This window comes from Dermacentor silvarum, unplaced genomic scaffold (genome assembly GCF_013339745.2).
Source record: "Dermacentor silvarum isolate Dsil-2018 unplaced genomic scaffold, BIME_Dsil_1.4 Seq925, whole genome shotgun sequence".
NCBI lineage: Eukaryota > Metazoa > Arthropoda > Arachnida > Ixodida > Ixodidae > Dermacentor > Dermacentor silvarum.
Window position 1 is genome coordinate 81,306 of NW_023606977.1, and position 26,027 is coordinate 107,332.

Sequence of the window (26,027 nt, forward strand, 5' to 3'; positions counted from 1 at the left end):
TGAACAGATCACACTCAATGACCGCAGACAACCACTGTCAAAACGCTGGCAGCAAACGCAGCCGCCGCAGCGAGCGTAGGTTCGTGCAGTCTATCGTTTCAAAAGAAACTGAGCGGCGAATGCACAGCGCATACAAAGGTCAGAGCCGTGTGGAGATCGCTTCTAAGAGTCCATGTGGGCGACCGCCGTAGCGGGCAAAGTACAAGCGCGGTTGTTGGCAAAGTAGAAGCTGCCCCCCTCCCTCCGCGCTGCCTTCCGCTTTCCTCCTTCGCGTGGGAGATTTAGTGGCCAGTTCCCTTGCGCCTGGTTGCAAGATACACATTTGGTGCTGCAGCACAGCGTCGCCCGGCCTCCCTCTATCTCATACCCCACGGCCTTTCGCGCGAGGGAAGTCGCGTTGCTTTCCGCCGTGCGTTCGTCGCGTGATAGCGCGCTTCTCCCGCGCGCTTTCACTCGCGCATACGGCGCGCACCGACGATTTTATAGCCCTTGCACTTTATACGGAACCTCACGGCTAAGACGACGGCGACGGCAGAAATCTGCTTGAAGTGCCATATAATTGCTATTGCAATAAAAGAATGTTCGCCATCCGCCCACCATGGTCTGAGCGGCACCGGCTAACACACTTAGAACTAATCTAGTAATCATAAATATTCAATTAGTGGACGAATGATGGCCGTCGCCGTAGCACAATTGGTAGTGCAACGCACGCGTAATGTGAGGTTGCGGGTTCAGCTCCCGCCGGCGACAAGTTTATTTTTAGGGGCGAAGCACCGTAGGGCCGAGCCTTGTCCCTCGTCGTCGTCCGTTGTCCGTAGCTCTGGTTTGCATGTATACTGTGTATACCAAAGCATGTACATGTGTAAATGTGTACTTTACCTGTCAGAATATATATATATTATATATATATATTGTTACGGGGATAACGTTATTTAGGAAGTGAGAGTATGGCTATATACAAGGGTTGGACAAGCAGCAGCGACGGATGCAAGGCTGTCGCGCACCTCTGGCCACTTCGTCGCGTCGTCTTCGTCGACCGACAGTAGCAGCCCTTCACTGTCTCGTGGCATAGCCCCCCGGGGCGAGAGCGCCGACCCGGTGCTTGCTACGAGGACCAGAGGGTCCAGTTACGTACGGCTTAAGTTCGCAACGTGCACGATAGCAGAGGGTGGGGGCGTAGACGGTGCTGGTGCGGTGACTGGCTCGATCTCACATGTAACGTCGGGTGACTTGACGTAGCACCATGTAAGGACCATCGTAGCGGGACAATAGCTTTCGGAGAGACCGATGCGGCGGGACGGAGACCACAGTAGCAAGAGCACCTGGGGAGTAAGAAACGTCTCTGTGGCGACTATCATACAGGGCTTTTGGGAAGCCTGAGAACTGTGAGCCGTTCACGTGCGATCTGGCGAGCTGTGTCGGCGCGCGCTATGGCGTCGCGAACGTACGTGGTGGTAGAGCTGACAGGAAGTATCGAGAGGCAGAGAAGGTTCGCGTCCATACAGGAGATAAAACGGGGAGTAGCCAGTAGTGTCATGTCGCGACGAGTTGTAGGCGAAAGTAACATACGGCAAAGTAGCGTCCCAATCGCGGTGATCGGCGGAGGACGTACATTGAAAGCTACCGGTCAGAGTCGGTTCAGGCGCTACTGTGAGTCCATTCGTTTGGGTGATAAGCCAGTTGTGAGCTGGGTGTGGGTAGAGCAGGAACGAAGGATGTCATCGGTGACGCGAGACAAAAAGTATCGGCCTTGATCGGTTAGAAGCTGTCGAGGAGCACCATGATGCAGGATGATGTCATGAAGGAGAAAGTCGGCGATATCCGTAGCGCAACTGGTTGGGAGGGCGCGGGTAATGGCGTAGCGCGTCGCGTAGTCGGTCGCGACGGCGACCCACTTGTTGCCTGATGTCGAGGTTGGAAAGGGACCAAGAAGGTCGAGCCCAACACGAAAGAATTGTACAGCGAGAATGTCTATAGGATGAAGCAGACCGGCAGGTAACATAGCGGCCTCTGCGGCGCTGGCATTTGTCGCAGCTAGCGACAGTTCGTTGGACGGAGCGATAGAGACCACGCCAGAAGAAAACGGGCCTGACGAGATCATAAGTGCGGGTGACACCAAGGTGACCAGCAGTGAGTCATCGTGAAGCTGCGAAGGACATCTGACTGCAGATGGCAGGCACGACAAGGAGGCGTCAGGGACCTCGGATGCATATTATGGCGGTATAAGGTGCCGTCCTGAAGAAGATGAACAAGTGGAGGGAAGGGTCGGGTGTGGCGGAGTTGAGACTGTCGATGATAGACCGTAAAGCCGAGTCGCGGCGTTTTTCATCCCGTATATTAACGAGGTCCGAGATATACAAGACGCAGGCGTCGGTGTCTTGCTCGGAGACGTCAGGGGAATCCACGGGATGCCGTGAGAGACAGTCGGCATCTTGATGAAGCTGACCGGACTTGTGCACCACTGAAAACAAGTATTCTTGGAGGCGCAGAGCCCAACGACCAAGGCGTCCTGTAGGGTCTTTGAGCGAAGAAAGCCAACAGAGGGCGTGATGATCAGTTACGACGGTAAAGGTGCGGCCAAACAGGTAGGGACGAAATTTGGCGACAGCCCAGACAAGAGCAAGACATTCTCGTTCCGTGATGGAGTAATTCGTCTCCGGTGCGGACAGGAGGCGGCTAGCGTACGCAATAACACAGTCGTGGCCGCTCTGACGCTGAGCGAGGACGGCACCGATTCCATGGCCGCTGGCATCTGTGCGAAGTTCCGTCGGTGCAATCGGATCAAAATGCGCTAAAATAGGGGAAGTCGTCAGGGCATCTATAAGCGCCGAAAAGGCAGCAGCTTGGGGTGAGCCCCATGTAAAAACAACGTCTTTTTTGAGGAGCTCAGTAAGGGGACTCGCAATGTCGGCGAAATTACGAATAAAACGTCGGAAATAGGAGCACAATCCTATAAAACTGCCTACGTCTTTGGCCGAACAAGGTACAGGAAAATGCTTCACGGCGCGAACTTTTTCAGGATCGGGCTGGACACCTGTCGCTTTGAAGAGATGGCCAAGTACGGTTATTTCACGGCGTCCGAAACGGCATTCTGAGGCGTTGAGTTGGAGACCGGCATTGCGGAATACCTCGAGAATGGTGGAGAGGCGCTGAAGATGGCTGCCAAATGTTGGCGAAAAAACAATGACATCGTCAAGGTAGCACAAGCAGGTTGACCATTTCAAGCCACGAAGAAGCGAATCCATCATGCGCTCGAATGTGGCCGGCGCATTGCAAAGGCCGAAATGCGTCACTTTAAAGTGATAGAGGCCATCGGGAGTTACGAATGCGGTTTTTTCGCGGTCCTGTAGGTCAACAGCAATCTGGCAATAACCTGAGTGAAGGTCAATAGATGAGAAATATTGGGCGCCGTGAAGACAGTCGAGTGCGTCGTCGATACGGGGCAAGGGATAGACGTCCTTTTTCGTGATCTTGTTGAGGTGTCGATAATCAACACAAAATCGCCAGGTGTTGTCCTTTTTCTTGACCAGCACAACAGGAGCGGCCCAAGGACTCGAGGACGGTTCGAGGATGTTCTTGGCCAGCATTTTATCGACTTCCTTTTGGATTATGGCGCGTTCCGCCGCGGAAACGCGATAAGGGCGCCGGTGAACCGGTTGAGCATCACCGGTGTGGATGGAGTGCTGAACAACTGTTGTCTGGCCTAAAGGGCGATTTTCGAGATCAAAGATATCGGAATACGGCAGCAAGACCCGGCGAAGATCTTCTGCTTGCGTATGCGGGAGGTCGGCTGATATCATTTTCTCGAAATTGGCACATAGCGACGAGGTGGCTGTGAGAGAGCTAACACAGAAATCGCGCATTCTTGCAACGACGACATGGTGGCAAGCGCGATGCCAGCAGGTAGCACGTGGGTAGAAAAACCAATGTTCAAAAGCGGCAGGCAGGTTTTGTTGTCGCGTACGTTAACCACAGTGTGCGGGAGAACGACAGAGTGCATCAGGACCACGTCGAGAATCGGGGAAACAACGTATTCACCATCGCACACAGGAGGAGAGGGACTTAATGGGACGTACGTGGAGGCTTGCGGTGGCAAGTGGACGAACTCAACAGAACATAAGCGGCTGGGAGTGTCCGATAGTACGTGGGCGTCAAAAGGGAGCTCCAGTTGAAGGACACCTGTGGAGCAGTCGATAAGGGCTGAGTGCGTCGAGAGAAAGTCTAGGCCGAGGATCACGTCGTGGGGACACTGTGCAAGCACCGCAAACAAACCAATGGTCTGATGGCCAGCAATGCACACTCGGGCGGTGCACATACCAAGAACGGCAGACGAGCTGCCATCAGCGACCCGTACTGTGCTCTGAATTGCGGGCGTAATCACTTTGCGGAGCTGAGTACGGAGAGCAGCGCTCATTATTGAAATCTGCGCTCCGGTGTCTATGAGGGCCGTAACGGTGACGTCGTCCACTTGAATGTCCAGAAGGTTTCGGCGCGTAGGTACAGTCAACAGAGAATTTGTATATCGGGTCACTGATGCAGCGTCACCACCGGGAGCTGCACGGCTTAGTTTTCCGGAGCGTAGGTGCCAGGCCGTGCAGGGGACGATGACCGGTATGGTCGCGGCGATCGAGATCGACGGCCTTGTGGGGACGGTGAGCGGCTAAACCTGGAGTGTGGAGCGGAAGCATCAGAAGCATCGGAAGCATATGGATCAGAGCGAGCGGAAAACCGTCGAATGTTGCCTCCAGGACGACGCCAAGATCCAGTGCTCCAGTTTGAAGGCGACGACCAGCTACTGCGGCAGTGACGGGCAATGTGTCCAACGCGAGAGCAGTTGAAACATATGGGTCGGTCGTCTGCCGTCCTCCAGTCAGCCGGGTTTCTGTAGCGCGAAGGGTAGACCTGGTTCTCGGTGACATTTGCAGGGGTACGTTCGGATGTACGAATGGAACAGACGGCCGATGATAATCCCATGTTCGCGAACTCCTGGCGGACGACTGCTTTTATGAGTTACACGGGGGCAGGTTGGCTGACTGAACGTCTGGAAGAACGGCCGTAGAAGCTAGAGCTTCAAGTTCGCGGCGGACAATACGCGTTACATCTTCTGACGCTGTAGCCGGTACAGGCGTCGGTGGGTCTTCGCATGATGATGCGGCGGCAGTGTTAGGTAGCCGAAGGAACTGGCGGGTGATGCGGAGACTCTTCGCTTGTTCAAAGCGCTGGCATTCCTTAACTATGGCGTCGACCGTCGTACAGTCCTTACACACCAGTAGATTAAACGCGTCGTCGGCTATTCCTTTCAAAATATGCGATATCTTGTCATCTTCGGCCATTTGGGCGTCAACTTTTCGACAAAGGCCCAGGACATCCTGTATGTACGAAATGTACGATTCAGTGGTCGTCTGGATACGAGATCCCAACTCCTTTTTAGCGGCCTGCTGTCGGTCAAATGATCCGCCGAACAACTCACGCAGCTTCGCCTTGCAAGCGTCCCAACTTGTAAGATCTTCATGCGTCCGGTACCACACGCGTGCCGTCCCTTTCAGATAGAATATCGCGTTGGCTAACATAACCGTGGGGTCCCACCTGTTGCGGTTGCTGACGCGTTCGTACATGTCGATCCAGTCTTCGACATCCAAGCCATCTGTGCCAGAAAAGGTTCCCGGGTCTTGTGGGTGAAAAAGATCACAGGAGCCGGTGGCTGCTGCACCGTCGACACTTCACTGGTCATCGCGGAGCAACCAAGACGGCGACCGCTTCGAAGTTCCGTGCTTGGTTGACGGAGCCGGCACGTTGACAGGTTTACCCAGCACCTCCACCAAAGATGTTACGGGGATAACGTTTATTTGGGGAGTGAGTATGGCTATATACAAGGTTTGGACAAGCAGCAGCGACCGATGCAAGGCTGTCGCGCGCCTCTGGCCACTTCGTCGCCGTCGTCTTCGTCCGACCGACAGTAGCAGCTCCTTCACTGTCTCGTGGCAATATATATATATATATATATATATATATAATATATATTATAACCTTTTCGCGGAGCAGTTTGTTTTAGAGAAACGAGATGGCGCTCACGGCGGCGCGCTATACCTCTCCTCAGTGACCGCGCACGAATACGAAACCATTACCGCTTCTACCTTGCTTCTGTGCGATCAGCTGTCGGAAATGCAACTGAGTTTTCGCTAACACACTGTGCTCCAATCATGCTAGATTTAATCATGTGGATTGAAGACGTGTGCAGTAGTTGGCTGCAAAAATAGTGACTGGCATGTTAAGGAATAGAATGAATCTGTGTGGCCAAGTTCGCGAACCGCTGCTGAAACTGTCCGAACGTGTTACCAGCACTTCGTGATGTACGGCTTTCCTCGAGGATACGGAAATTTGCTTATCCGCCAGCCTTGTATCGCTAACCTTCAAAGAAAGGGCTTCATCCCAGGAACATCGGCAACGGTGAGTACCACTCGTTAAACAATGAAGAAGGGAGTAGCGCCGCTTCCTGTCATAGTAGTTTCGCGCACAGTTTCTGCACACATCTACCCCAACTGGCACGGAAACTTACGCCCACTCTTTCACCAACGTGTTAAGAATAAGTGAATGGGTGCACACTTGAATATGTGCGCACTATATACGCACAATAAATGACGGACTACACCGATGGCGCACGAATGGTCGAAGCTGAATGTTTCGTGACGGTCCACAAGAGTAAGCGACTTACTAGCTGTAAGATATATTTGCTACAAGGTATTACAGTGTACAGAACAGCTACGTTTCAAGCCTTGTGCGCAGCAAGAAGAAATCTATCGGCACTGAGCACACCCGCGAGCGATTAGGCAGAAAATTATCAGATAGTGGCCGCAGCGAGGAACTTCACTGAGTCAGAACTGACAAGCCACTGCTTCGAAATATTTGCCGAATAAAGAATAAAGAGCAAAACACACTAATATACGCTGCTTGCACCGTTTGGATATAGCTTAATCAGCTCCGAAACCGTTTTTTGCATGTTCTCTGAAGCTGTGATCAAAGCTTCGTGTCGTGCACCTAGTCACCGTCTACGATATCCCCGAAAAGAGAGGTTTTGTAAGCCGCGCCGGCGTCATACACTTCCATTGTAAACGAGGAGGCAACGGAGGCAGTTGAGGCAAGCAATTGACGCGTCACCACGGGATCAAACATGACAGCGCCCACGGGATCAGCGCGAAAGGGTCAATATATGTATATATATATATATATATATATATATACATATACGGGGGATTCACGGTTACCCGAATGATCCCCCGGTGCTTCGACCACTCATCATTAACTTCGCGGATATGCGGTGATCTTTTTCTGCCACTTTCCTTTCCTTTTCTTCATTATTTGGTACATTCAGGGTGGGAACTTGTATGTTCCCACCCTGCTAAGGTCTTGTAAAAGATCGCAGTAGCTATAAATAAATAAATAAATTCCAATTTCAACCACACCTAATTTCCCCGATGCTGACCTTGGCTTCATTGTCTGTTGGCTTTATGTGGTTATACTTAACAAAATCGAGCCCCTCGGTTCCCCTTCCTCCTTCGTATATATATATACATGAGCGTGAGTGCGAGTGTGTATGCGCGCTATATTGGTCTCCACCCGACGAGGGCGCCCCCTCCCCCCGCTACTGCAGTGATGCTTTGAGCCCTGTGGCTGATACATTGCTAGCGCTACCAATGCATCGTCTTTCTGGAGAAACTGCCACTATAATTTTATTGCAGAAGTTACGTGTTCAACCTTCTCGGGAGAGAAGCGCTCAATTCATCAATCCTTACGTCCCAATTGTAGGCATTTGTAGAAAGTGTTGCTTGTCCTATGAATGTATACAAGACGCCTCTAGCTCAAGGAATATTGCAATGAGCACCATTTCGTTAAGAAACCACCTGGCGCACAGACGTGGGAGCGGCCCGCTACGTGCTGACGCGCGTTCCGACGGACAATAATAAAGTTTTACCATACAATACCATACCACCTGGCGCATTATAGCTATGGCGCAATCATAAGCTCTGTCCTTCAATGCGACAACTCCTACCTGAGTTGTAATTATTTCTCTTGCTCAGTTGAACTTAATCTTCAGAGCATGTAGCCACGGCTTCATTACATTATCACGGCCATCAGTTGACCACTGTACTTCGATGACAAAGCCGAGTAATTATCTAGAACATACCAACAAGCTCAAATCATAAAGCAGCCACACATCTACGATGATTACGTCACCATTCATGTTTTAGCGCACATTTTCATCTGGTTAAAACTATTTGGCATCCTGGCCAGGATGCCAAATAAAAACAGCCAAATGCCAAATAAATACGTGGGTGTTATCGAAGAAGACTTCTTAAAATGTTTGCACGTTCAGGATTATACCGCTGCCGACACTTTGCTCCAGCAGCCAAGTATAATATGGTTGGCCACTACGTTAGTAGCTCTGCGTCCTATCTAGTAACATTAGGCGCCACGAGATGGCGCTGCAAGCGTTGCAGCAGCCGTCCTCACCTCCGATAAGCAAGCATTCCGCAAACGGTGATATGTTCACAGACAAAATGATACCTTATACTGCAGCCTATACTGGGAAGGATAATAGCACGGTGTCACACACCTGTTTTCCAAGTGCTCTGTTCTCCTCCTTTAGTCGAGGCACCTGCGAGGCGTGCTGCGAAAGGTCAGAGAGACGGGAAAATGTTAATGACTTCAAGCCAGTCTACATTGCCACAGCGATTCGCCTACTTTTTCAGCCGATGCCAGTTTTTGCCTCAGCTCGGCCAACTCCTCTTCCTCCTCCTGCAAGAAAATGAAAGCTGTTTTTCTAATGCACTGCTATCAAATCACCAAAGTTTGCAGTGTCAATTCGCCGCGTGACGTGGATCAGGTCGGGCGTTCTGTTTTCTGGTGTAATATCTTAGTACTAATACACACAGTATGTAGCAGTATGTGCTTTCAATAACGTTGTCTGTTGATAGTCGGTACTTGTTCGTGTATCTTCTCTGTGTGTTCTTGGCGTTTCGCGCTGTGAATCGTTTCAGTACAGTATGTACTGGAAACATTTCGTGCGCCTTATGTTGCGCACGACACCTGGGCCCATACTCTCAAAAATGTTCTTACGCTATAGATTACTTGCGGGAGCCAGTGGTGATATTACACGTGTTATTACTAAAAGGCTGACTACCGATGAGAAAGTGCTCTTACAAATGAAAATATTTTGAATAGAACCCTGGACCGTGAATTGGCTACATTGAGATTTCATGACCTGGGAATGCGCGCAAGACAGGATTATCCTGATATTTAGGTCGCACATGGGGCTTTATCAAAAGGAAGTGCCGTAATCCGGAGAGAGTGTTACTTCTGAGAATAAATTTCTGCGTTGAACAAAGATTTCTTCCTTCAATAAGCTGATCTGGGGTCTGTGTCATTGACGTTATTTCATAACCGATGAGTGCATGCACTAGTTTCGCTGCAATATTCACTTGTTAGCATTGCACTGTGAATGCACACTGCACTAGTCTAAGTCCCTTGCCCTACAGCAGATCATAGTAAAAGGTTCATGTTATTCTCTTGAATATCTGTATGCATTAGAAATGAAAGTGTAAACTGCGCGATATGCTGGAATGAATCACTTATTTCGGCAACTATTACGCAGAACATGCTTCAGTCAAAGCACCGCTTACCAATGAGAATATTACCATGCTCATTAAGTCTTTGAAGAAGGATGGTCCGAACTGAAGTTTAAGCAGCGAAGAAATGGCTTACGCGGGGTAATACAGCAGTCGTACCTGTGTCCTGTGGTGCAGCCTCGTGGTCTCTTCGGAAGCAAGCTCTGCCTGTTCGATCCGCATCTGTCAGAAGAAAAAAAAATCCCCAGCAAAGAAAGCACCTATGTAATCGTGTATGTTCTCAACGCAAACACCATCGTCATTAGGAAACCGCGCAGCGCAGGGAAGTTTACAGAGGGACTGTAAAATGTTTTCTCTCAGTTGCTTGGGTCACTGCGCAAGCGACCAAGTGGAGATGCGTCCCACCCTGATATGGTAAAGTGGTAGCGTTCGTAACGCCCTCTTGAGGCAAAGCGAGGCCAGGCTATATGCATGCTCGAGAGTGGTCTAGGCCTCATGAGCGCATTGTGTAGAGCCTGCCTCGCGGTGGTCGCATGCTCAGCTGTCTGAGCCCTATCGTCCGGTGATGTGCACGCTCTATTTTTATCATAGCTCTATTATATTTCATTGTTGTTATCAGTATTTGTTTTAGTTGCGAACTGGTCAATTACGGAAAACCGTCGTGCATACTTACGTGCTTGAATGTGCGCGTAATATGTACATGTATTTAGATGTGTTCATGTGCAAGGAATAGCATATACAGGGTATTCCTTTTCAAGTATTATGGAATCTTTTAACATAGCCTGTTGCAGATAGCATAATTATAGTCCTTGTGCTGGATTATTCAGAGGCGGACATTACTTGCACGAGAACTTGAAACACGTATTCAGCTAATTAAAAAATTCGCTAATTATGTTTTGAATTATTTACTTTACCGCACATATTGCAATTCACGAATTGTAGCCGGAGATTTCGCAAGGTGTATCCACTTGGAATGAAATTCCAGAATGATGTCAGTTTGGAGATATGCGCCATCAAACTTGCCGTGAAAAATTCGCTGTTGTTCCACTTACTTTTTTAACAAAACGCTGTTTCATGCATTGAAGCACAAAAGTAACTAGAACGCCCATGTATTTCTTTCACACTTTGGGAAATAATATCTTGAAGACGGTGTCATCCTGGAAATTCACTTTAAGTGGACACGTCTGGCAAGCTCACCAGCTACAATTCGTAAATTGCAATACGTGCCGTAAAGTAAGTGTTAAAAAGTGAATTAGCAATTTTTTTCTTAATTAGTTGAATACGTGTTCCTATTCGTCGTGCAAACAGTGTCCGCCTCATTGAATAGCCCCGCTCAAATGGACAAGAATTACGCTATTAGCCACCAAATTCTTTTTAAATATCATAAAACTTAAATATGATCCCCCATGTATGCCAGGAATATCTGATGTGTTTATCTGTATTAAACGAAGTTCGTATTACCCTACAGTTATTGTTCTACATTATGCTAACTGCTGTTGTTGCCTGGTGGTGGCCCCTTAGCCTGGTCAAGCTGTACTCTAGCAGCTTCCTTGCCAGGATGGCCGTCAACACTGTACCCTGTACATGTTGTAAATGAACTTGACTTCACTCGACTTATCGTCATCTGTTCTTTTTTGACTAGTATTCACATATCTGCATCTGGGTAGGTGCTGAATCATAAGGTAAACGATCATCATAGAAATAAACTGACACATTAATTGTGTATATTCGCAGTGCACACACCATTGTCACGAAAAGATCACTCACGCACATACAACTGCCTTGAGCCCGTTTGCAGAACGGTATAACGACGACTTCCCACCAAGAATGAAAGCCTAAACATAAGCAAAGCTGAAGCTACCTTTAATTACCAGCAGAAGGCAGATTTACAAAGCCGTAGAATGAACTAATCATAGGCTTGTTGCATTACAAAACAGGACAAAGGCAAGCAGCATCGAAGAATTGTCCTTGTCCAGCAGTGCGTTGTGATTCGTAATACAAAGGTACACCAGCCTGCCTGCGCCAAGACCCTGTTGCAGCTCCTTAATCAGTCAAATTTTATGTCATCCGGCAATAATCACCAGCAGAAAGTTCACGTCCCTTTTTGCAACACGACCTTGTTTTTGGACTCATGCACCTGAGCACAGCTAATGAGTTCAACCGCTTCGCCCCCTCGTCCTCATCATTTCAAATCATCATCATCATCATCATCATCTGCCTATATTTTATGTCCACTGCAGGACGAAGGCCTCTCCCTGCGATCTCCAATTACCCCTGTCTTGCGCTAGCGTATTCCAACTTGCGCCTGCGAATTTCCTAACCTCATCATCCCACCTGACTTTCTGCCGTCCTCGACTGCGCTTCCCATTTTCAAATATAGCGCATTTCAAATATAGCGCATTAAAACCTGCCATTCAAGATTATTCCATATACAAAACGCTGCAAGATATGTATCTTTCTTTCGCCACAGTATTCTGCAATGCCTTTGGGTAATGAATGTATGTAATAAATACATAGTACCTTAATGAATAAGTTAGATATAAGGCAAATGAACAGCCGTGAATCACCCGTCAGGAAGCGCACGTGTTGCAAAACCTAAAGAACAAATGGTTCACTGCAACAGCTGCAACCCAAATTCCAGTAAGCCCTGCTTGTCATTTGCCGCCCCCCCCCCTCCCCTTTAAAGGCGAAGCACTTTAGGGGCCGGGGCTGTCGGCGTCTAATGTGATGCCATGTCGTCGTGGACACGCGCAACAACAAGATCTGCCGAAAACTCGCGTCTCGTTCACAAGGTATATACCAAAATTGGCATGGAAGAGTACGAATGTATGAATAAAACGACTGATAATCATGACATCAATAACATCACATGCTCGTCAGTTACGTCACGATTAACGATAATAAAATCACGTTGAGCGCATACCCGCATTGGATATGCGGTTAAGAGCCAGGGATATGCGGGAATTAGCAGAAACTCGCGAAAATCTTTTCCGAAACGCCAGTCTGGTACCAACGGAGCACAAAAGAGGGCGCCACCACCCCACAAGCGCTCGATTCCTCCTCACTTGTGCAAGAATAGCACTAGAATAACATAAGGGAAACACCGGCGCATCACCGCTTCGCACTTCCCCAGGTTTCACGTTAGTCGAGCTACATTAGCGCTGGATTTGAACTACACAAGTGCAGAACTTGAACAGGATTGGAGCTACATTAAGCGCTGGATTTGAGCAGAGCTTGAACTACACAAGCGCAGGATTTTCCTTTATCGACTGTCTTTCCGGCAGACTTCGCTTGTCCTATAAAACGAAGATAACGAGCGGATAGCTGTGGTTGACACTTTTAATAGGCGTCGCGTAGATTCGATTCCTTATCTCAAGGTTATAAGTCGATACGCAAAGTGATTTTCTTCTACCACCTTCCTCTACTTTGTTCGCGTTCAAGTTCCTTTTTTTACATATTCGTACAATAAATAATTCTCCAAACCTCACGGGGGTCTTTACAATAAAGTGAGTATAGAATGTGTCCTCAAATTACCCTCATAATCTGCCGTGCCGCGTCGAAGAGCTCTCGCAGATCGTCCGGGTCATCCAAGTCGTTGGGATCGACCTGTAAGGATCGAAATGTGCGGAATAGGTCACATGTGAAGCACATAAGCTCGACTTTCTATCAATACAATTTACAAAGTAACGACATTGAAAAATATTCAATACCCGCCGCGGTAGCTCAGTCAGCTAAGGCGTTGCGCTGCTGAGCTCGAGATCGCGGGATGGAATCCCGGCCGCGGCGGCCACATTTCGATGGAGGCGAAATGCAAAAACGCCCGTGTGCTTGCGTTGTATTGCACGTTAAAGAACCCCAGGTGGTCAAAATTAATCCGGAGCCCTCCACTACGGCATGCCTCATAATCAGAACTGGTTTTGGCACGTAAAACCCCACAAAGAAGAAGAAAGAAGAATAATCAATCATCAATACTTCGGAGTGGTTTTGAGAATGAAGCTCAGCCGCGAATATTGGCGTCTCGCAGGGCGCATTTGTTGTATGAGGTATGTAGTAGCTACCCACCTACAGTAAAGCCAACCTTAATTCTGGAAATCCTTGAAAGCTGTCATAAATGTTCCATGCCCTTTGTGTAACGCCTGCTGCAGTAGGTACTTTTATTTTTCCTTTCTCCCAGCCTATAGACGATTTAGGGCTTTAGTATTCAAAACACTGGCGTCATGCTTTTACGCTGATAGTTTTTAAAATGAAGGCGATGCCTTTGAGCACAAAGAGTCGACACATATCAAGTCGACGTATTAGGAGGCGTGTTGTTTGCCACAGTCCGAGGGGTTAGTCAGATTGGGCTACGGGCATTTCAATCGTTCTGAGCATGTATCCTCACAGGAGGGTCGCAAAATTCATCGGATGCCTCGCATTGCCCGTTTCGGTTACATTTTGTAGTGCCTAAAATCGCAGTGTTCCTCGACGAAAGATATCAAACCGAATGAAAGGACCTTGCATTCCTTAAATTTCAAATGTATGTAGTTTTACGTAGTTACACTGCACGTATGAACCATCTCACGCTTGCGTATATGGAGTTTTCTTTTTCTTTTTTACTGCGAGCAATCAAAGAAAAGGCCGACAGAGTTTACTGGAAATACGTCATCAGGATAAATTGTCTGCCAAGGCGCACGTCATTTGCAACAAAAGCCTAAGCAATCCCTTCACTGAAAACTAATTACTATATTGAGCTTCTTAATTATGAATGGTGCCGCCCATGTTGATATCGGAAAACTGAAGCCAATCGTTGTGAAATATAGTAATAGATTTCTACGTTTGAAAATGGTCATGTAAACCAAAAGACCTGCCGTGAAATTTTTCATTCAGTTTACTTGAGTCCATCTTCCAGCTACCCATTAGTTGATTTCGAAAAGCTCAATGCGCAATCGCAGTTCGGCGCACAATCACTTTAGCAGTAGGGGCGCCACGGACCACTTTCGTGCCCGAAGTGTGAAGCACCAATTTACCCCGCCTTACTACGTCACAGAGGGGTTGAACGGAGAGACGCGCTTTGCGGTACCCTGCACATAATCAGATAAAATGAGCCAATAGTTTCACATCATTTATTTCGGTTAACATGGCCGATTTGCAATGTATTATTATTATTATTATTATTATTATTATTATTATTATTATTATTATTATATATATTATCACAAGCGAAGCTTGTCTACGTCTAGCCTGAACGTCCGTGTCTGCACACAGAAATTATCAGCATCAGCAATGGCTCGGGCATCGTCGTCTTCTTACACAGCTGGCGTGTTGGCGTGTTGGCGTGCCACTGCTCACGCGTTCGTCGTCGTCGTCTTCTTTTACAGCTGGCTCCGTTGTCACTCATCATTCCACCGTAGAATTTCACTTCTCTTCTGTCGCCGTAATGGGGAGGCCGCGTTTACGGGGGTATGAGCCGTTGCTTAAGGAGGTTTCAGCCATTTATTGCCTTACGTGACGGACAGATTTAATTTTGAAGAATCGCAAGCGGCAATGGCGGGCGGATGCTGCTAACCACGCCGCCGAGCTAACTCGAGATATCGAACGCAAGCGTTTGTGGTTTGACAGCAACTTGTCCCACACCAGTCTGATCCGCTCCGACGATCAGCGACGATCAGCGATGCCTTCGATCTGTTGAATGAACATTTCGCTATTATTGGAGAAGGCCTTGGTGAATTTAGAGTTTGCAGTGCGTGTAAGGAATCTTTAATGAAAGGAAAACTGCCTGCGATCAGCATTGTGAACGGGTACGTACTCCCTACATTTGTTGTGATGATGATAAGCTTCGCTTATGATTCATCTTCACGAAGTGGAAGGGCCGACAGATTTTTAACAGCGGAGCTGTTTAAGCCACGGCTGTAAGTTATGATGCGTGGGAAAATATGTGGGCCAATCCTGGCGGTAGTGCAGAAAGGGTCCAAGCGCAATGGCACATACCCCTGTGAACTAGAGAAGCTGAGCCTGGCTAAGTCTAGCCACGGCGGGCTCGACTGGCGCGTGCGCTCGCTTCTTACGGCCTTCACATAAGGGATAGTTCTTGCCTATCGCCGCTGCTTCATGGGGGGCGCTGCGACCTCACCCTGCTCAGCTGTTCCCAGCCGATCTGTGCAGCGCGCGCAACGCTGGAAGATGGGGTCGGGCGCGCTTCTTACCTCACGGTGCATTCAAAAACAAGTCGCCTAATTGTAGAGGAGGCGTAAATGGTTCATCTAGGCTTCTCACAAATACATGCACTGTAACCACATTAATACATTGAGCTTCTTTAATTTCACTGGGGAACATGGAGATGCATGCGCCGGGAGAACAGCTCTCCGACTGCAAACGCATGTGCATTTGATGAATGAAAATAAATATTTATTGCTCGTATGCACTTATACCGCTGTCACACGGCACATCTAATGTCATTTTCAGTAAACGACATTCATACCGAATGTCACTGCGCTCTTGCGTTTCCTGTCTACACGGGTAAACAAAATGGCATTCGCAATTGATGGCAATGTTTATCGGCAGGCTGCTATGGATAACGAGACCTTACAAATCGTGCTTCTTGTTTACATATTTTCACTATATCTTTAGCAATAACAATGGTAAACATTGGATGGTTATTTGCAAATATATTACACTTCTTTTTAACTTATCGATTTTGTAATTTTTTGCCAACCCCCTGTCGTCGAGATTGCACAAGTCGCGCGTGTATGAGTTCGGGCAACTCATTCAATGGGCGAATGCCATTAGCTGTGAATGTCATTCACTATGCCCATGTTGAAGCAACAAAAACGGCATTAAGACTTGTCTCATTCGCTGCGAATTACATTACACGTGCCGTGTGACAAGGGTATTACAATGGTTGTCATACTTTCAGGCGAAAACTCTTGCGGACAGAGTAGCTCACAAATGTGTCTTATTCACAATTACAATCTAAAGTGCTTCCTTGGCGGCTTGTGTACATAGGCCGAAGGCTTGTCGTTTTCGTCAGTCAGTCAGTTTCAGTGATTTACAAGGAGTATTCTCAGAAAATTCTCGGCAATTAGATTTGCGGATCGTCTCGCATGGCTGTCGTCAACACCTTCAGGGCAGCTCAAGATTGGAGCGCGTTGTAAATAGGGCTGGACTGCTATTGCTGCGTGGCAGGTGTTCGGAGGCTTTATCGAAAAAAAAAAACACTATCTTGTCCAAAATCGCTAGAAACCCAGGCTAGAAACTCATTGCTTGGGAACTGGTGAAAAGAAACACCGGGTGTTTTCCCGGAACGGGACTTGCAATACGGAACAAAGCAATACATCATCAAACAACAGTTATATACCGGTGTGCAATGAACGGCGCCAAGTCCTGGCTATGGGCGCGCGTACTAAAGGCTGTACGACCGTCTTCAGGAGCCCACAAATTACTGCATAGTGAACAACGCTGACAGATCACCGAATAAAATGCGCGGGAAAACGATCGTGCGAGCGCGAAGGCAAGCGCATGCACGCGGAGCAGGGGAGGGAGGGTCAGGGTCGCAGCGCCCCTACCGCCGACGGGTGGCGAAACGTGCTGAGAAACTCTCCCATTGTTTCCCCGACGGGTGAGAAGGCCGTAAGAAGCGAGCTCGCGCGCCACTCGAGCCCGGCCGTGGTCTAGCTAAGCATGGTTGGGACTACTTAAGCTCAGTCAGTCATCGATGGCCAATCAATAGCCAATCAGTTGCGAATAAATAATCGATATAATCAATGAATTCCGGAAAATGCTGGGGATGACTTGGTAGTGCTTAGCCCAGCCCGAATACATGGTCAATACCTTGCGATAGCCACTCGATAGCAAATCAAAATCTAATCGATAATCGATTAATAATCAATAAGTTCCGGAAAATGCTGAGGGTGACTTGGTTGTGCGTCATCATCATCATCAGCCTATATTTAAGTCCACTGCAGGACGAAGGCTTCTCCCTGCGATCTCCGATTACCCCTGTCTTGCGCTAGCGTATTCCAACTTGCGCCTGCAAATTTCCTAACTTCATCATCCCACCTGGTTTTCTGCCGTCCTCGACTGCGCTTCGCTTCTCTTGGTATCAATTCTGTAACCCTAATGGTCCATCGGTTATTCATTCTACGCATTACATGGCCTGCCCAAATCCATTTCTTCCGCTTAATGTCAACTAGAATATCGGCTATCCCCGTTTGTTCTCTGATCCACACCGCTCTCTTCCTGTCTCTTAACGTTAGTCCTAAGATTTTTCGTTCCATCGCTCTTTGTGCGGTCCTTAACTTGTTCTCGAGCTTCTTTGTTAACCTCCAAGTTTCTGCCCCATATGTTAGCACCGGTAGAATGCAATGATTGTACACTATTCTTTTCAACGACATTGGTAAGCTCCCAGTCAGGATTTGGTAATGCCTACCGTATGCACTCCAACCCAATTTTATTCTTCTGCAAATTTCTTTCTCGTGATCAGGGTCCCCTGTGAGTAATTGACCTAGATAAACGTACTCTTTTACAGACTCTAGAGGCTCACTGGCGATCCTGAAGTCTTGTTCCCTTGCCAGGCTATTGAACATTATCTTTGTCTTCTGCATATTCATCTTCAACCCAATTCTTACACTTTCTCGATTAAGGTCCTCAATAATTTGCTGCATTTCGTCTCCATTGTTGCTGAATAGGACAATGTCACCTGCAAATTGGAGGTTGCCGAGATATTCGCCGTTGATCCTCACTCCTAAGCTTTCCCAGTCTAAAGGCTTGAATACTTCTTCTGGACATGCAGTGAATAGCATTGGAGAGATTGTGTCTCCTTGCCTGACCACTTTCTTGATAGGTAACTTTCTACTTTTCTTGTGGAGAACCAAGGTAGCTGTCGAATCCTTGTAGATGTTTGCTAAGATATTCACGTATGCCTCCTATAATCATTCATTACGCAATGCCTGTATGACTGCTGGTAGCTCTACTGAATCAAATGCCTTTTCATAATCTATGAAAGCCATGTAGAAAGATTGATTGTACTCCGCAGATTTCTCGATTACCTGATTTATGACATGGATATGATCCATTGTACAATATCCCTTCCTGAAGCCAGCCTGTTCTCTTGGTTGGCTGAGGTCAAGTGTTGCCCTGATTCTGTTGGAATTTATCTTGGTGAATATTTTATACAATACTCAAAGCAAGCTAATGGGTCTATAATTCTCAATTCTTTAACGTCTCCCTTCTTATAGATTAGTATAATGTTGGCATTCTTTCAGCTCTCTGGTATACTTGAAGTTGTGAGCATTGCATATGAAGGGCCGCAAGCATTTCAAGCATATCTCCTCCATCTTTGATTAAATCGACTGTTATTCCATCTTCTCCAGCAGCTTTTCCGCTGGTCATGTGTTTCAAGACCCTTCTAACTTCATCGCTAGTTATAGAAAGAGCCTCTGTATCCGGTTCATCACTATTTCGAATGAAAGTAGCTTGGCTGTTTTGGGCGCTGTACAGGTCAGTATAGAATTCTTCCGCTGCTATTACTATGTTATCGAAATTGCTGATGATATTACCATGCTTATCTTTCAGTGCATACATCTTGCCTTGTCCTATGCTAAGCTTTCTTCTTACTGATTTATGCTGCGCTGATATTTTACGGCTTCCTCAATCTTCCCCACGTTATAATTTCGAATATCCCTTATTTCTTCTTGTTGATAAGTTTTGACAGTTCAGCGAATTCTATCTGATCTCTTGAGTTGGACAGTTTCATGTTTTGTCGTTTCTTTATTAGGTCCTTTGTTTCTTGGGAGAGCTTAACCCAAATACGTGGCGAATACATTGCTATAGCCAATCAATAGCCAATCAATATCCAATCGATAATCGATCAATAATGAAACAATTCCGTAAGCTGCTGGATATGACTTGGTAGTGCTTAGCCTAGCCCAAAAGCCAGGACAAGCTATGTGCCCATCAGCTCTGCTGTCTCTTTAGCATTGCGCCTCCAATGCAAGCTACGCTGTTTTTTTAATTATTGCTATCGTTATTTGTTTTGAAAAAAATACATACGCTTGAAAGGAAAGGAAAAGCGAGTGGCAGGTTGGCAAGTGCCACCGGAAGGGGCACAACGCCTGCCTACAATTCAGAAAGGATAAGTAGACACATACATGAAAATGGACAATACGAAAAAGGGAAAGAAAGAATAAAAAAAATTGCGACATGACAGATCTCAATCAATAAAAGCAGAACAATGACAAAAACATATTACAGCCGATAATTCCAGGTGGCGCTAATAAAAGAATGTCAAAATAAGGTGAAAAAATTTCTGAGCCGGGTTATTCAAAAACAAAAAAGAGAACGTGGGCAGCTTGCACTAGTGGCGCAAGGCTGGAGTAAACAGCGGAGCTGGTGATCGACCTAGCTTCTTCCAGGTTTTAGTAGGCTTGGCTGGTTTGCTAGGAAATGCTAAGTGCTTGGTAGGCACGGTATTACGAATCGGCTCGCCGCCGACGCGCAGATTCTCGCTTGGCCGATCGACGCGCTTCAAGATGAGTGGGTTCTTCTTCGGGTGTCCAGATCTCCTTTGGTCGTTCCATGTCAAGGGTACATGTACTCGCCACAGAGCCAACGAGAGTTCTGCCGCCGTTGCCGCGGCTCCGAGCTTGATCTCCCCGATGACGTCACGGCCAAGCTGCGCCTCCACAGTTGCCGGGGCGTGGCTGGTCGAAACCTGGCGAGCCGCCGCCAGAGGCGCCTGCTGCACTCACGGACACCGCGCGCGTTCGGCGCGAACGCGGGGAAACGCGGACGGCATCGGCGGCGGCTCTGCGCTTTGCCTCCTTGGTGCTGCTACAATTTCTTTCGATCTCTCTCTCGCTCTCATTTTCTCTTTCTCACTGCCGAGCATAGCGCGCGCGCATGCTCTTCTTCCGTCTCCTTAACGTCCCATGTCAAGGCAACATGTGCACGGCACGGAGAGGAGGCGAAGCACACGACACTCTGTGAGGTGGTTTCTAGGCAACGCACGGTGACGTCATCGTTCAGCGAGGTTTTCATAGCGAAGCTATATACCTCTACCAACCAACGGTTCTTTCGTGTGCCCAGGAAAAAACTTCGTGGGCCGATCCCGGGTATAGTTCAATACCGGGCCTACCGGAGGTGAAGCCGGCTTCAAGCACTCCGCCAACTTCCAAAAATAAGTTTAATATCTTGGGTCCAAATAGAACCCCTATCAGATATTAAGCTGATAAGAACAGCGGTTTTTAGAAAAATGTTTGCCTCTACCAACCAACGCTTCTTTCATGTGCCCAGCAAGAATTCCCGCCAAAAATTTAGGGCAAAAACAGCATATCTACATTGTAATCAGACACACAGCAACCACTCAGCAGTGCTTTTGAAAAGCAAAAGTACAAAACAAGCATCAAAATCACATGCCGTATGATAAGGTCCCTGTTGTCAGCAATTGAAGGCACAAAACAGCACATCTTCGTTTCCATATCTTCGCCACGCAGAAGCAGATCTAGCCGCACAACCAAGCGCTTGTTTAAAAAAAACACACACAGCGCAAGTGCCGCTCTGTGTGATCTTCTGTGGTTCCGTGACGACTTGTCGCGCATCTCAGCCGCACAGAACGCTGCGAAGAAAAGCAGTGCCCTCGACGTCCTCGCTCGTGCATTCTCCGGACAAGCCTTGTCTGCTTTCGAAGTATGCGAACCTTGGCCTAGAACGTTTCAAGCATCAAAACAGGAAACATAAGCGTATACCAGAGTGACCACAAAGCAGTGGTGAATATCGTTGTGCAATACATTAAATATGATACACTGCATTTTAATGCAAATTCCTTTCTTTAATAATTCCTTTGCTGAATCTCTACAGCTTCGCTAAAATCCACCTTCACAGCGTGGATTGGACATACATTTTTTGTACACGCTCCACGGACCGACGGTAGCCTTAAACAGCTCCGCCGTTAAAAACCAACAAACGAGAACCTAAGCTACTTCCTTTTGTAAACGTAAGGACAGTGCGATGAGCTTCAATGTGTTGAGACGCACAAACACTCGGGTACGAGCATTCTTCAAGTCTACACCGCAGGCCAAGGCGATAGTAGTCCATCACTATAGACGTGTGCTCCGCAATGAAAACGGAACACTCCAGTATAAGGTGGTGAAGTGTCTTGCAGTAACCGCCAGACGTACACCGTGCACGGCCCACACGTCATTTTCGGTGTACACTTTCACAAAGGTAACCCTTAGCTTTCTTAGCTGTGCAAGGCGGGTCAGAAGGCAAGCCCCAACTGCGAACACGAGGCGGAAGTGGTCGGAATGGGTCCATTTGCGACACGCTGGTCTGACTGCTGCTTCAGGACGTGGCGGCGAATCAGCAGACGAGCGTCGTCAAACATGCGCAAAATTTCCGGGCAGTCACAGTTGTTATCAGGCCAGGTTCAAGCCAGCCGATCAACCTCTTCATTTCCGGCAAGGTATCCACTGGGTGAAGAGAGATGACCCACGAGACGCAATTTTCCTGACCGTGCCCGTAGTGCTGCGCGCAACTGGACAATCAGTGTCACTCCTTTGTAGCGGAGTCCGTAAGGATTGCAATTTTCGATGCGGTCAACTCCTCTTGCACGTATTTCAGTGAATCATAAATCGCTGCTAGTACCGCTGTTGTTGGTGAGGCTGGATGTGGTATTGTGAAATGTAGAAACGTGAACTTTGGAGCAAGGACACGGAAACACTTTTATGACAATTCCCGTTCAAATTTCCAATACGAAAGTGTGCCGTAAACTTTGTAATTAATGGTTAATTGCTGTAATTCGATTGGTGTAACTCATTGCTGTTGAGGTGATCCGAATAAATTGTGTGCTATTTCTGTAAGTAGCGTGTTCTAACTAAAAAAAACAAATCACCAGCCCTTCTCCTGTCGAGAAAATGAGGGTAAGCGAAGCTTGTCGTGTGTGTATATGACCTGCGTATAGTGGTTGTATTTCTTTCTTTCTTTCTTTCTTTCTCTTCTTTCTTTCTCTCTCTCTTTCTCTTTCTCTTTCTCTCTCTCTTCCTTTCGTTCTCTCTTTCTTTCTCTGACCTTCATGGTGATTTTCTTTCTTTCTCTTCTCTTTCTTTCTTTCTCTATTTCTCTCTCTCGTTCTTTATCTCCCTTTCTCCCTTTACTTTTTTCATTCTGTCTCTTTCTTTTTGTGCCTGGCATGTGCCACTGCATGCTTAGAAGAAGTATTCAAGCTCTTAGACTGGGAAGGCTTAGGAGTGAGGATCAACGGTGAATATCTGAGCAACCTTCGGTTTGCAGATGACATTGTCCTATTCAGCAACAATGGAGACGAATTGCAGCAAATGATTGAGGACCTTAATCGAGAAAGCTAAGAATTGGGTTGAAGATGAATATGCAGAAGACAAAGATAATGTTCAATAGCCTGGCAAGGGAACAAGAATTCAGGATCGCCAGTCAGCCTCTGGAGTCTGTAAAGGAGTACGTTAATCTAGGTCAATTACTCGCAGGAGACCCTGATCATGAGAAGGAAATTTAGAGAAGAATAAAATTGGGTTGGAGTGCATACGGCAGGCATTGCCAAACGCTGACTGGGAGCTTACCACTGTCACTGAAAAGAAAGTGTACAATCATTGCATTCTACCGGTGTAACATATGGGGCAAAACTTGGAGGTTAACAAAGAAGCTCGAGAACAAGTTAAGGACCGCACAAAAAGCGATGGAACGAAAAAAAATGTCACACTTTCGCCCTAAGGGCGAAGCAATGAATGCGATAGCAACACAGCAATGCCATACGAAGTAAGGTGAGCGGCTTTGGTAGCAATATGAATTGTAGTAAACATGAGCTGATTAAGTAAGCAGGTGAGCTGCGCCGTAAGTACCGACATGAAGAGAGACTCGATGACCACGAGAAAGCGCCTATGAAACGGTGGTTCATGAGAAGCGCTTCCCGTGGGCAGCGCGTGCGAAGGGACACACCTGTAGCGCTGCACTGCCGATCCGGGCAGCATTGCATGTGTAGCGTGCGTTGGAAAATGTGGCCCGACTATTACTAACTGAATGAACAAGCGTGGTGTGAGCGCGCACAAACAAACACGAATAGATCACACTGAATGACTGCAGACAACGACTGTCTAAACGCTGGCAGCAAGCAGCGGGCGAAGGTACGTGCGGTCTATCGGTTCAACGGAAACTGAGCGGCGAATGCACGGCGGATGAAGGTCAGAGTCGTGTGGAGATAAGCGACGGTGCGAGCGAGCGACGAGCGCGGTTGCTGGCAGAGTAGAAATGCGCCCCCCCCCCCCCCCCCCCCCAGCTCCCTCCGGCGCTGGCTTCCCGCTTCCTTGCTTGCGCGTCGGAGATTGAGTGCCTTCGCTCTCCGTGATAGCGCGCGTCCCCGCACGCTTCCGCTCGGGCATACGGCGCGCGGCGAAGATTTTATCTATAGGGAACCTGATGGCGACGGCGACGACGACGCCGACGGCAAATATCCGGTTGAAGTGTCAATATAATTGCTATCGCAATAAAATCTTAGGACTAACGTTAAGAGACAGGAAGAGAGCGGTGTGGATGAGAGAACAAACGGGAATAGCCGATATTCTAGTTGACATTAAGCGGAAGAAATGGAGCTGGGCAGGCCATGTAATGCGTAGGATGGATAACCGGTGGACCATTAGGGTTACAGAATGGATACCAAGAGAAGGGAAGCGCAGTCGAGGTCGGCAGAAAACCAGATGGGGTGATGAAGTTAGGAAATTTGCAGGCGCAAGTTGGAATACGCTAGTGCAAGACAGGGGTAATTGGAGATCGCAGGGAGAGGCCTTCGTCCTGCAGTGACATAAAATATAGGCTCATGATGATAATGATGATGATGATGATGTGCCATTGAGCTTGGACCCTTTCTGCACTATCACCAAGGTCGACCCACGATTCAGCGTGACACCACCACCGCCGACACTTGTGAGCCTAAAAGCTTCAGTCCAGTCCAGCTATGTGGCATTTTCACATTGTAATGTGGAAATGCCACATAGCTGGACTGAACCAAGGTAATGTTGTTTGCCGTCGCTTGGGGATACTCGAATTATTTTTGCATTCCGCTAAAATTATTTATCATCTTTACAAATATTTCAATTATATCAAAAGCGTCAGTGAAATATCTGACCTTCGTCGGGATTTTCTTTCTTTGTCTCGCTCTTTCTTTCTTTCTCTCTCCCCTTTTCTCTCTCTTTTTTTGTCCCTGGTAGGTGCCATTGAGCTTGGACTCTTTCTGCACAATCGCCAGGATCGGCCCACTTTTCAGCGTGACACCGCCGCCGCCACCACCACCACCGCCGACACTTGTGAGCCTATAAAGCTTCGCTTAAGAATAGACGGCAAGAAAACGCTGTAAAGCACGTCTCACAGAGACTAACATGAATGAAATTATCAGCATAATAGTCCAAATCGCCTTGGGCTACTAAGAATACTTCATGCTACGCAATTGGCTGAACTATATATTATTTCTGAAGGAGAGACAGAAAAATTAGTAACTAGCGTTCTACTTTCAGTATTTGCTGCGCGTTTTCAAGAACAGCTAGTGAAGTTGCATTTGTACACGGTCTCTTGCGCACTCGCCGCGATGGCTTGGCGGCCATGGCATTGCACTGCTAAGCACGACGTGCTTAGCAGGTTAGGTTCCAGGCCATGGAAGCCGCATTTTGATGGGGACGAAATGCAAAACGCTTGTGTACCGTGCATTGTGCACACTCTAAAGAACCCCTTTGGCTAAACATCCCAACCCAACCACGGCAAGTCCCAACCATATATGGTTGTGGTTTTTGCACTGAAAACACACAGTATTTATTTTTTAATTAAATTTGCCCCGCAGCTGTCTATTCCGAGCTCTAAAAAAAGCACTCAGTTTGGCTTGCCGAAAGGCATGAAAAGCTCAACGGCGCAAGTGCAAAGGACACCGTGTGTATCGTCCTTCGAATTGGTTGGCGTTAGTTTCTATTCTGACGCGAATGCCCGGAAAAATACTGAGAAATGACGTGACTAGAATAAGCGGCTGCTCACCAAGATTGCAGCGCTCAAAAGTGAGCTTTCGACGAACACAGTTTGCATTCTGGCCGCGAAACAGGAAAACAAGACATGCGTTTCGGCAGGTTTCTGGCGCGAGCCTATCGCAGATCAGTTTCAGCCACAGCGGTTTTCCATCTTCACAACGAAGTTGCTGACATGGCTGTCTGGTTCTTGTCAGGGCTGACACTTCTTTGAAGCCAGCACGCGGTACTAGTTGCTTCGGAGAAAGTTTCATATTGCTCGTCTTCTAGAGACGGATGCGACTGTTTCATATTTCAACCTTTCATTTTAATCAGGAAAAATAACACGTGAGAGCTCATTTTATTAAAAGAACTGCAGCAGGTGATCGCCTCTAGAGCTGTATAGAACTTATTCACTGTA

At 47.7% G+C, this 26,027-nt stretch overlaps 1 protein-coding gene and 1 pseudogene across 1 annotated transcript in view; both read right to left on the minus strand.

Annotated features, from left to right (window-relative positions):
• The window catches only part of LOC119435808 (uncharacterized), a 40,962-nt gene that overhangs the window by 1,505 nt on the left and 13,430 nt on the right, over positions 1–26,027 (minus strand). The window contains exons 2-5 of the mRNA XM_037702525.2: positions 13,158–13,229; positions 9,783–9,845; positions 8,740–8,793; positions 8,612–8,665 (exon numbers count right to left, since the gene is read on the minus strand). Coding sequence (XP_037558453.1) covers positions 8,612–8,665; positions 8,740–8,793; positions 9,783–9,845; positions 13,158–13,229 — 243 coding nt within the window. The remainder of the gene's footprint in view (positions 1–8,611; positions 8,666–8,739; positions 8,794–9,782; positions 9,846–13,157; positions 13,230–26,027) is intronic.
• LOC119435810 (U2 spliceosomal RNA) lies at positions 20,691–20,855 on the minus strand (annotated as a pseudogene).